Source organism: Anser anser, assembly GCF_964211835.1.
Source record: "Anser anser genome assembly, chromosome: 3".
Classification (NCBI taxonomy): Eukaryota; Metazoa; Chordata; class Aves; order Anseriformes; family Anatidae; genus Anser; species Anser anser.
The window spans coordinates 87,472,747-87,484,956 of record NC_139722.1 but is presented as its reverse complement, the minus strand read 5'-3'; the positions used below and the strand labels follow the sequence as shown (position 1 = coordinate 87,484,956).

The 12,210-nt window shown below is 35.9% G+C and overlaps 1 protein-coding gene across 5 annotated transcripts in view; it reads left to right on the top strand.

Moving 5' to 3' along the window:
- STRN (striatin) overlaps positions 1-12,210 on the top strand; it is a 69,574-nt gene that overhangs the window by 48,469 nt on the left and 8,895 nt on the right. For 3 of the 5 annotated variants that reach the window (XM_083831620.1, XM_083831618.1, XM_083831622.1), the window contains 7 exons: positions 3,084-3,259; positions 4,200-4,247; positions 4,926-5,047; positions 5,882-6,049; positions 8,292-8,432; positions 10,751-10,858; positions 12,124-12,210. In XM_083831620.1, coding sequence (XP_083687746.1) covers positions 3,084-3,259; positions 4,200-4,247; positions 4,926-5,047; positions 5,882-6,049; positions 8,292-8,432; positions 10,751-10,858; positions 12,124-12,210 — 850 coding nt within the window. The remainder of the gene's footprint in view (positions 1-3,083; positions 3,260-4,199; positions 4,248-4,925; positions 5,048-5,881; positions 6,050-8,291; positions 8,433-10,750; positions 10,859-12,123) is intronic. The other 2 variants (XM_083831621.1, XM_083831619.1) reach the window with 1 other exon arrangement.

Genomic DNA, 12,210 nt, shown 5'->3' with positions numbered 1-12,210 from the left:
TAGTTAAGCTGAAAACTTAGATGCTGATTTTCTTTAAGTTCAGAGGACACAACACATCTAAACCACCTGTACAGGAGCTTAATGCTTTCAGTGGCTGACTTCATTGTTCAGGTGTCTGTATAAACTGTAGTGTTTGTCTGTGTCTCCATACCTTGAACTAAGAGCTTTTATTTACAGAATCTATCATTCTTTATCTACCCACATCCCATCCTGCATGGTGTTAACTTCTGTTTGTTCACTTCTAAATCCTGTGTTAAGTCTAGTGATCAGGATTCGTAGTTGTGCTTGCCTTATCCCTTATCTTTTCCAGTGCTGACAATAAAGGAAAAAAGTGTTTGTGAAGCTTTTTGCTCGTGTCGCTGTACTCTTTATTGAAACAAAATGAATGATTAGTTTTTCCCTTTCAAGCTTCCTTGAAAGCTTAGCTTACAAATAATATAATCTGCTTTTATTTTGGACTACTTCGTATATACCTGCCAAATGGGAATCAAGTAGGATTTAGTAGGATTAGTAGAAATTTAGTAGTTTTTTTGAGTGTCAGTTTTGTATCACAAAGAGAATGAAGTTGGAAGTTTTTGTGTGGATCAGTCTTTAAATTCATTTTCTCTCAAGAGCTGCAGACAGGTTCCTGTTTTCAGGCCCTTTCTTTTCAGTGTCATTTTTACTGGATTCCTTTCTTACAAAACATGGCAGTATTATGCTACTTCATATTATGGTTTAGGTTTTTCAAATGTTGGTTTGGTTGGCAGTAAATTAAAGAATGGTTTTAAATTAGTAATGTAGGTTATTAATTTATTACTTAAAAGAGAAGACTTTCCTTTTGGGCATAACAAGGTGAAATTTCCCAGATTACTAGTACTATCTTAACTAAACAGTACTGTTCATCTTTTTTTTTTCCTTAAATATTGCATATTGTTGTCTTAACAAATGTTTACTTCAGTTGGTTCTTATTTATTTTCTTCTTAGTTTTCCAGGTAGATTAAGAAGCTTCATAAAATTGTAACAGACTGAGCGCTGTACCTAAAAGTATCTAAGCTACAAAAGTATTACGCATAATATACTGGCAATAACACATTATATTCTGACTCAGAGGTTTGGGACGTCTGCAGTAGGCTCTTGCTTGTTTGCCTTTAACTTTGAGCATCAGAATTGTCCATAATCCTAACTGCATACCATAGCTATTTCGGGATTTTTCAAGTTATCTGTATACATTATACAGTTAGACACAGCCGTTACAGTTACAAGTAAAGCCAAATCAGGAGCTAATTTTGGGGTCGAAACCCCCCTCAAGATCTGTTTTTCAAATCTCAGTTTGCCTCACTGTTTTATTTTAGTGGGGAGAGAGAAAAGGAGGCTAGCTGCCTTGCCAATAACCCAGCTTCTTGCAGCTCTTGCAAGTCTCCTCGGTGAAGAGGAGTGTTGGTGGGGTGGCCAAACAGGCCAGGGTCTGTCTCCACCCCTGCTGCTGGTCCGCTGGCTGGGATTGCCCTCCATCTCCTTCCCAATATTTAAGCTAATCATCTTGCACTCTTTTGGAAGAGCATCTTTGAATGAATGAGAAACAAATCGGGAATACTATTCTGTCAGAACTGGCATGTCCTGTTAGGTGACTGAGGTGTCTGTGTGGCTTTGACAGATACGACACAGGACCTGTGCTTCTGGTACGGCAGCTGGAGGTCAGGTTCCATTCCCTCCATCACCTAAATAGGTGCTAGATGCCTGTCCTTAGGCAGCCAAATTCCACTCTGGACATCTGTGCATACTCTGTGTGTTGTACCTTTTTTGCTGAGACTTTCTTGGCCAGTCTCCAGAAAATCTCTCAGAGCTAACTTTGCAGTCCTGCCCCATCCTTGCTCCGGCTCCAGCATTTGTCTGTTCCCTCTGAGCCAACTGAACTCCGTAGACTGGCAAAGAAACTGAGCTGTCTCACTGAGCAGACAGTGCATAATTACTAAGAAACGTGATGAAACCAAACCTGCTGTTTGCTGTGCCTCCTTTCTCATTGTTTAAAATCTATGGAACCTCGTAAGTGAAGCGTAGTTTTATTAATAAAGCCAAATGTAAAAAAGGCACTTTTGTTTTAACCTTTTTTTTGTGTGTTCTTTGACATTCTCAAAATGTCTCTCAATAGTCATCTCTTTCTTGGAGTTAATGAAACTAAATTATATGGGATTATCCATAGCTTTTATTGTAATGAAATCATCAATATCTGAGTCACAGTTGTTTATGTCAATGTTTTATTAATGGACCGTTTCCAGTGGTTATGGCAAGGTAAATTTAACTATGGCAGTATTGATTGATGAAATCATAAGTCTATTTGGCATTTTACGTCGTTTGTTCGGAGGAGCAGTGTTGAAGTAGCTGTTATTTTTTAAAGGGCTTTCTTTTTGGATCTGGTGGCATTTGTTCCTCAGTAATTGTCTGTGTATATGATAGCTTAGTTCTTGCCAGTTATATACTTAGTATGTAGCTGAGGTTTTTTTGTTGTTGTTTGTTTTTGTTGGTTTTCTTTCCTCCTCTGGCACAGTTTACTTGTCTGGCATTATCAGAAGCTTGTGTTGCCTTAGATGAGTAAGTTTGATGGTGTTCTTTTCTGCACTGCAAAGACATTTGTACGTTTCCATTAGATCTTTACTTTAGAGACGCTATGTTGATGGTACTCCCAATACTTAGGGACCACAGCCCGCTTGATTCAGGCCCAGTGTTAATGAATGAGCCAGTAGGTATAGATCAACTTTCAAATACTAAATCAAGTTTACAGAAGTATCAGTCAGAAAAGTACTTTCCAGCTTTTAAATCATGTAACTTAGTAGACGTGGAGTATTTCAGTTGCTTGAAGCGCATTGCTGCAGAGGTATACTCGTTGCCTTTGTGGAATACATCTACCTTCATACTCGTTTTAAGTAGTCTAATCAGTTTTAAATGGACTGTTGCTCAAGAACAGGTTGTTATGAAAAATAGGCGAGGTAATTTGACAACTGAAAATGCCAAACTAAAGTTCTGATTTCCTTTCCTTATGCCTTCCAAATTAATTGTGAATTTGCCTTTTTTCTTTTTTTTTTTTTTTTAATTGTGATTATTAGATAGCAAACAATAAGGATGCATTGAGAAAGACTTGGAACCCCAAATTCACATTAAGAAGCCACTTTGATGGAATAAGAGGTCTGGCTTTTCATCCGGTTGAGCCAGTGTTAATAACAGCTTCAGAGGACCATACATTAAAAATGTGGAATTTACAAAAAACAGCCCCAGCAAAAAAGTAAGATTTTTTGTTTTGTTCCATTAAAACATTTTTATTTATAGAAATGGAGCTTCATCTGGGAGTTAACGTGAATTTTTTCTTCAATTTAAGAACAGGAAAACAAGCTCTTAGAGAATTATGGAGATTTTTAAAGAGCACCAGAAGAAATCTACACATGTTCATTGATGCATTTTATTTTTGAAAATGAAAACCAACATTTTTTGTATTTTCTGTGTAGATATCATTGCAAATTAATTTACTAGTGAAGATATTTGGATGCAGCCTTGTTAGTGTGGTTGCATCTGTATATAAATACACACGTGTACACTATATAAGCTTATATAGACACACACATATATATATGCATGTATCTATGTACAGAATTAGGCATTGATGAGTTGTTGCTAGGTTTGCTTGTACAGTGTCTCTTTCATGTTGCTTTGGCCATGAGGAAACAAGCAAATTCTTAGCAGGGCTAACATATTGGGGGAGTAGTACATGATACCTTTCAGGAAGATTAGGCAAAGCCTCTGGTCTTCCTGAAGTCTCTGATGACAAACCCCTGATTGGTAAAGACCTGAGCAGTAGTTAAAGTGATTTCTAACTGTGTTACAGCTTCGGTATAAATATATGTAATATGACATATTACAACTGATACTGATAACCCTCCACTCCTTTCCCACTATTGATGCACCTACTGGTTTGATTGCTCTGTGAGAGATCTTGAACTCTCAACCTTGCAAGTCTTTAAATAAACAAATAAACAAAAATCCTATCATATTTTGAAACAATGCAAATAATTACTAGATATAGAAAAAAATCATGTTAGGAGAAGGAGTTTTGGGGGAGACTTCAAAAGAGGTAGCATTGTTTTTAAGAATTTAGCACTTTTGGCAGATTTTTGTAAAGCATTGTGTAGGATTGTACACATGTTAACATTTTCTTGTACCTCATTTAGGAGTGCTTCTCTTGATGTAGAGCCAATATATACCTTCAGAGCACATAAGTGAGTATTTGCTAAGAACATTATCGTATTTTCAGAAATAGAATATTTTTAAACAGAGACAGAATTTTTTAAAATTTCTACCATGTCAACTACTAGTGCTTCCAGTAGTGCTTTCATGTAGTGCTTCTAGTTCCCATGTTATGTAAAACACCTGCATATGTTCATTTCCTTTCTGCATAGATCTTTTTTGTCTGACACTAAGTACAGCACAGTTTTTTAAAGAAAATCATAACAATTATACAGTTCAAATTCAACTAAGTTTTCTTTTCATCATTGTATCTCCTGACTTTCTGTTGGATATGTGCATATGTAGAATGAAGTTGTTCCCAGTGAATTAAAATCTACCGAATCATTTTCATGAAGAAGCCTGTAATTTTTTAAAAACGAAAAAGTTACTTAAGTGAAATAACAAAGCCTATAGTTTTAAAGTGTAAGACATTTCATATTTCATGTTCATAATGACAAAATTGTTCTGACCGTAGTTATGTTACCAAATATTGTGGAGGTTTTCTTGTAGGAAGTGTTGTAGCATATGATCTGAGAATGCAGAATTTCTGTTGCAAACAGTGCAGCAAATTTATTGCGTTTTTTGTGGAAATTTGAGGATTCGATTGACATTGTTCATCACTTAATGAAAATGTTAATAGTCAACTTGTTGGGGGTTGGGGTTTCTTCCAGTGGACCAGTGCTTTGTGTGGTGATGAGCAGTAATGGCGAACAGTGTTATAGTGGGGGAACTGATGGCCTCATCCATGGCTGGAATACAACCAACCCAAACATCGACCCCTATGATTCTTATGGTACGTTGTCAAGCACACCAACAAATGATACATTTAGTGACATTAATGTTATGTGGCTAAAACAGTATAATAGGTAGGTAGAAATACTTCTTGGCAAATTTAAAAGAGAAAATTGAATGTTGGCTTCAATTAGTTTAAGTGAATTCTTGTTTTAATACTGATACTCGTTAATGAGAAGATGCAATGTGTCATTTTCATAAAAGTGCTTTCATCTCTTCACAATTTTGACAAACAGCTGGGTTGAAAAAGTAAAAGGTTAAACCAAATACTCGGCAAGTGCAGGAAATGTGTATTTTAATGTTCTTTTCTCTGACAAATCTCTGCGCAGTTGAGATAAAAAGAGGTTATATAGTCTGAGACCAAAGTTGTTAATGTTTTCCGTGAACTGATAAAAAGACCTAGTTCAGTAAGGTTTACCAGATCTGAATGGGTCTCAGCCTTGTGTCTGGCTTTTGAAACATTCTTCACTTCTCATAGCTTCAGATATGCTTGGCCTCGAAGTTGTATTTTGGAAAAAAAGATGAATATGCCATTAATGGCTGCTTGAGAGAGAATTATGAAATGAAAGTCTGTTTTCCAAACTTTGATACTGTCCTTTCTGCTTAAACTTTGATTTATTCCATTAGCTACAAACCAAATACTATGTATGCTGATGAAATTAAAGCATCTTCATCCCAGAATAATTGTGACTATTATGTTGGTAGGACCTGGTTGGTTTTTTTTTTTTGTTTCGTTTTATGGACTAGCTTGTTGAGGCTGGTCTGTAAGCACACAGACCAAGATACAAATATTGACTTAATGCAATCTTTGTTCTGAAATGTTTTTTGTTCACAGATCCTTCTGTTCTAAGAGGTGCTTTTGTAGGCCACACAGATGCAGTGTGGGGTCTGGTTTACAGTGGCACACACCAGCGTTTGTTGTCCTGTTCAGCAGACGGCACTATACGTTTATGGAAAACTACAGAAATTGCTCCAGCTCTCAATATATTTAACGATAATCAAGGTACAAAAAAGTGCCCTAACTTAAAGTTCATTACCACTATTCAGAATGCCGTAATTTTGGCTATTGAGTAGAAATCTTTCCTGTCTACTTTCCATGTCTACTGGATTTTTTATCTTAATGAGTGTTTTTGTGGGGTAGTAAATTTGAGTCTCTTCTCCTTTGACACCAGCTAATATTGATACCTACACACAGGGGGATGCACACATTTAAAAATTACTGCAGCTTATCTGCTGATATTACTAGATCCATGGAGTATAATGCACCTCCTCCATAACTGATATTCAGACTGAGCTTCCATTAGGCCTTTGCTTCTGGTTTGTCCAGAATAAAAATCCCTTATTGCAAGAGCAATTTGGAACAGTCAGTGCTTAGGCTCAGGGCAGTGTCCTAGCACCTTTCTAGGTGGGGTTCCTTGTGGCACTGACAAGGAAATAGAATTGCCAGATTGCAATTGATTTTCTAGTTTGTGCATTAAATAAAAAGCAATAATCTAGTCACCCTAAGTGCTGCTTATTGAAAAAAATAGGATTTAGTTAGGATTTAGTTGCTAAATCCTAAGTTGTTTAGGATTTAGTTGCTAAAATATGATGCACAGACCAAAATCCTGTTCTTTAGAGCCTAACTTCTTGGAGTTGCTGTTTCAGTAAATGCTCTAGAAGGAGTCACTTGACATTGTCTTAAGAACCATCTTACACCTAATGGTTCTAAAGGTAACCCACAAACCAAGGCAGTTCTTTGGTTCTTCCGAAAAACTTCAAGGCAAAATAAACTTTGGCAGAACTGAACAGACTTTCTGAATTATGTTGTAAAGCTGATCAGATCTGTCATTATTTGTTAAAATAGACTGAGCAAAATAGAAACGTTTCATGCAGTTCAGTTCTGGCAAAACTGTGTTTCCAAAAGTCTGCAGGGTTCTGTCAGAATCGTAACTGCTTTGCTTCCAGCTTGCCTACCTCTCTACTTTGAAGATTTCCTGGAAGATTTTTTTTTTTTAATTTGAAGTTATTAAATTAATGAGGGGCAAATGGGAGAATAGTCTTGACTCATAGAATTAATCTATGGTTTTTTATATTCTAAACTGTGAATTAAAACTCAGACGTGAAATTCAAAGGTTCTTCTTTGAAACAGAATTTTGCCTATGGCTTATTAAAAACTTGAACAAACTCTCTAAAATATTCAGCAGTCATCTCTCAAATCCTTTAGATTAACCATGTGGGCTTACCAGGAAGCTGCAGGTAAGCAGGCATTGCAGTGATAGAAAAGGTCACTTCAAAACAGTACAGGTTTCATCTTCATGACAGTCTTTTTTGGCTTTACTGTGTTATCTATAGTTACTTAACATTTCTGAGCACACAGGGCATGCAAGTAAGATGTTTCTCCCATGAGCCTTGAGAGAGGTGATGATACTCCTGCATTATCTGGATCAATGGACATTAGGTCACTTAACTTGGGTATCTCACTCTATACCTCTCTTCCTTCTCCTGACATCTGTTGGAACTGATGTTGTTCTTTCACATAGTTGGTAGAGACCAGTATGTTTGAGAGAAATTTTAAAGCTTATTTCTTATACCCAAGATCTGCTCATCTGACCTTCTGTCATGCTTAGGTAGCCACAGTGTGAAGACATCAGATTTGTGTATGTGTGTATGTATGTGTATATATATATATATAGCATAATAGGCACAATGGAAAAAGTTTTGTGATATGAGCTGAAAAATGTATTTATGTAACTTTCCATGCTGTTAGTGTCAGCATATAAAATGTAGATCGGGAAAGTTTTTTGGTTTTTTGTTTTTTTCTTTTTAAGTCTCTGAAGTTGTCCAGGTTAATAACAACTTGAAATTGTCTGTCTTGTAAATGATTTTACCACTTTGATATTATGTCCTTAAACTGGAGGTTTGGTTGAAAATTTGTCTTAGAGTTAAAGGAATAAAAAGGATGGGGTGGGGGTGGGGGGGTGGGGGTTAGGGAGTGAAGGTTCTTATTGCCAGTAGATTTCTGTCTAGCCCCAGTTCCAGACAGAGCATCTTAGTAAAGAATATTGTTCATATGCATACCAGAAAAATAGGGTTAAAGAAGTGATCATTCAGGGCAATCTGTTTAGATTGATATATAGTATAGTTTTAAAAATGTAACATTTCCTTTCATAATCATGACCCTTTAAATGTCAAAGTGCTTAGTGTTCTTTTCATTTTTTTTAACAGTTGAATCTTACAAAAATAATCTCTACATTATTTTCTAGAAATGGGAATCCCTTCATCAATAGATCTCGTGAGCAGTGACCCAAGCCTCATGGTAGCATCATTTAACACTGGACACACTAGCATTTTTAACATGGAGACACGACAACGAATTCTCACCTTGGAGTCTGGAGTAGATACTAGTATGTATCCAAAAAAAAATACTACTTAAGATCAGATGAGATGGTATTAATGGTCTTTTCAGTGTTTCCAGGCAATTAGTCAGATAACTTATGATATGTTATTATTTGTCAGATAACAAGTTATGATAACTTGAAACATGAATTATGTTAAATGCTGTGTTTTAAGGTGTAGTAATAAATTGCTATTACTATATCTGAGCACGTGGGCATTTCAGTAGCAGAAGAGTGAATACAATTTTGAAAGAAGGTAGAAGAAACAACTGCAGACACTCTAAATTATCCTTCAAGAAATAGTGACAGAAGGAAAAGCATAGATTTCCCAGGCTTCTTTAATAGAGCCCAGTGATATTTTCAGCTTCAGGATTTTCTGTTCTCTCTTCAGTCCAAAATTGCAAGACAGAGGTAATACCAGGCAAATCTAAAGTTGAATTTATTAAAAATTTGGGAGCATGTGGGGGACTTCCTTTATATTTTTTGTCAGAGCTATCACTTTTCTAAGTTTTATATAAACTTCCGACTCATTTGCAGTTGGTCTTTGTTTGAAGTTTTCTCCATAGGAGATGAACAGAACTCCAGTGAAAGAGTATTCACAAAGTCCTACATAATGCTTTGGATTATGGCAGTGGCCAATATCAGATGCTCTGGAGGAAACTGTAGTTAGCCTGCTATCAATAAATTATTTTATCCTGGCATTAGGAAAGGGACCAGAATGAGCTGAAGCCTGAAGTTTCATATTCAGGCCAAAATGGTAAACTGATAACAACATAAATGTTCAGTCCTTCTTAAAATTTTGATAACTTTTTTTCACCTAAAAGTTTTATGTCAGTGAATTCTACTGTCCAATTATATTTTTATAAGGGAGTAGGCCCTTCTTGTTAGCTTTGCTTGTCTGTTTTAAAAGTAGTTGAACAACTCTGTCATTTTATAACAGGGAACAGAATATCCCATCTCCCTTCTTTGCGTTATTACTTTTTTTTGTAGTCCAGTATCTTTTGTTTCTGTCTGAAAAAAATAGTCCTAAATCACCTACCTCTATTCAGTGGAAGTTTTCTTCTTGCCATTTCTTTTCACTTCCTCCTCATTACTGTTATTTAGGAATATTCCTTTTTAAAAAGGAAGACCATGGTATAACCAGCAGTCTCTGTTTAGTGTTTTTAGTTACATAACTGTACTATAAAACTTAGGTATATTTAAAAAAAAAAAAAAAAATCTTATACAAGAACTAGTCAAGAAGAGAATGAATCACCTGAAATGCCCTACCACCACCACGTAGGGACTCTACTGTTCAGTGGGGGCCTCATTCCGTTTGGCATTTTAAAACTGAGGAAAACTGGCTGTGATGCAGCCTCATGCTTTTAGTACTTCTAGGGGTGTTTACTAATAAGAATGTTTTTGGCTCAGTTAACACTTTTGATAATTCTTAAGTGTCCTGTGGACGCTGGCACATTTTGTAGGTTCAGATCCTATAGTGGTCTTTTATTTTGTTTGTTTGTAAGATTTTGATCAGCTGACCTGAGTGTTCTTGGCAGCAGGTTAACTGGATACAGTCAACTCCTCCATGAAAAAACATAACTGTGTTTTGTTAATTTGTGGAGTGGCTGTGTTTTGCCTGGTAGTCTGTCTCTCTTTAAGACCACTCTTCCAGTAGTCTGTGTGTCACATCAGTGCCTAGGTTTCTAATCAAAAAATGAACTTCCAAAATATCTTTCTTTCCTATAATTTCCTAGTTTGTGTGTGTGTGTGTATAAATATGAAATAATGATTTTTCAAGATTCTTGAATGCTAGGAAGCTGACTCTCATGAATAGCTGAGTATGCTTTTCTTCAATGAGAATTTTAATCAGTGTGTATCAAATGATGGTAGATGGGTATTGTTCTGTGATTGTGAGAGCAATCCTGTTTGCTTTGAAACATACAGCGTATGATGTTATTTTTTCCTGTACTGCCTGTATGCTATGGAAAAAGTTTAGCTGGACAAGAGGAGGAATGTGGAGGTGGGGAATGCAAAAATTGTATTTTCATTCATTTCTTGGTTCCCTGTTCTTACCTGATGCGCCCATCTAAAACTGTAGCAAAAAATTAGACCGTACCTATTTGTATTTACACTCATTTGTAAGGTTAGTTTATGCCTCTGTGTGCGCGTAATTTGGAAAGTATTTTAGAGTAAAACAGGTTATGTAAGGTTTTCGGTTGTTTCCATCACGTTAGGGAAAAAATTGTATTGCAGATAAGATTGATTATGTATTTATTTCTTAGTAGCAATCTTTCAAAGCACTTAGCAATTTACATGTGTTGATACGTATGTTTTTTTTTTCTTAGCAGTCAGCTCCTCCTGTCAGATAAATAGAGTCATCAGTCATCCAACTCTTCCAATTAGTATCACAGCTCACGAAGACAGACACATCAAATTCTATGACAACAATACAGGTATGCATATTTTTGGCAGGACTTAGTCATAGTAGTTGTAGGACATAACAAAAATTTCATTATGATTAATATTATTCAAACAAATGCTGAGGGATACGAAGAATTAAATATTCTCTGAAAAAGAAATTGTCTTTTCATTGGTAGAGCCCCAAAATTGCCAGTCTATATAAAAATGTATTGGGTAATTAGCATGAAAGGAAGCTTCTTTTTAGTTTGCATGCCCTTATGTTCGTTGTGTGTGTCTGAACTATTTTGATTTGAGGGCAGGAAGCTTGGGCACTTCCTTAGTTCTTTAAAGACTTCTGCTTGATGGATTGGAGGTAGAAGTTCCCTTGCAGGGCATCATTCTCAATTTGATGTACTGTATTTCTCCATATCTCTTCTGCAGAAACAGCTGGACACTTGCAGTGTGTTTTCTAATTTGTAGTGAGAGTTGCACTAAGATGTGTGATTAAAAATGCTGTGATTTTAAAGGAATTTTTGGTAGGAATAGTAGTATTAAATTGTTATTCTTACTGTGAATCTTGTGAATTGTTATTCTGACTGTGATAATCTTCAGCCCATGACTTCTCTGCTTCCAGGTCACACTGCCCTAAAAGTTAAAGTGAGATCTTTCAATATTTTTGTTGATTTTAAGTTAGCTACTCCCCCCATGTGTGTTAAATAAAAAGAGGTCAAAGCACCCAAGGGAAACTGAGAAAAAAGCTGAAAATAGATTATTTGTTCAATTATATAGTTCTGTAATTTATAGTAGAGGAAACACTGAGTTTTTCATATTATTTTTTATTTTCAGCAGCTTAAAAAATACGTTTGACCCATGATTTCTTATTTTTCACATCAAATCATTACTATAATTATAATAAACTGTAATAGAACATTAATTCTCTCTGGTTTGATTAAAATTATCCCATATTCTTATTTAGTTTATTTCACTGTTTATCACTATACTCAGTCCCTGTCCTCCTTCCAAGTCAAAATCTTACTGCTAGACTCACTTAAGTCACCTCATGTGCAGATACTTAACGTGCACAGTGATTGTAGCGTCAAGGTGGTTTTGCCCACACAAAACGAAGGGCTAACAGAGTTTGTGGTATTGGTTCTGCATCTTTCCTGAGACTGTAAACATTAAAAGAATGGCGGCTTCATATTTTTTCCTGATTCAATCATGGGAGAAAATTAATGTATTATTAAACAGACTGTGTTTAAGCAGTGAATACAGGTATCAGTGAATTGCAGAAAAATAACCTAAATCTTTTCTTTCAAAGGAAAACTGATCCACTCCATGGTAGCTCACTTAGATGCGGTTACAAGTTTAGCTGTTGATCCTAATGGCTTGTACTTGATGTCCGGCA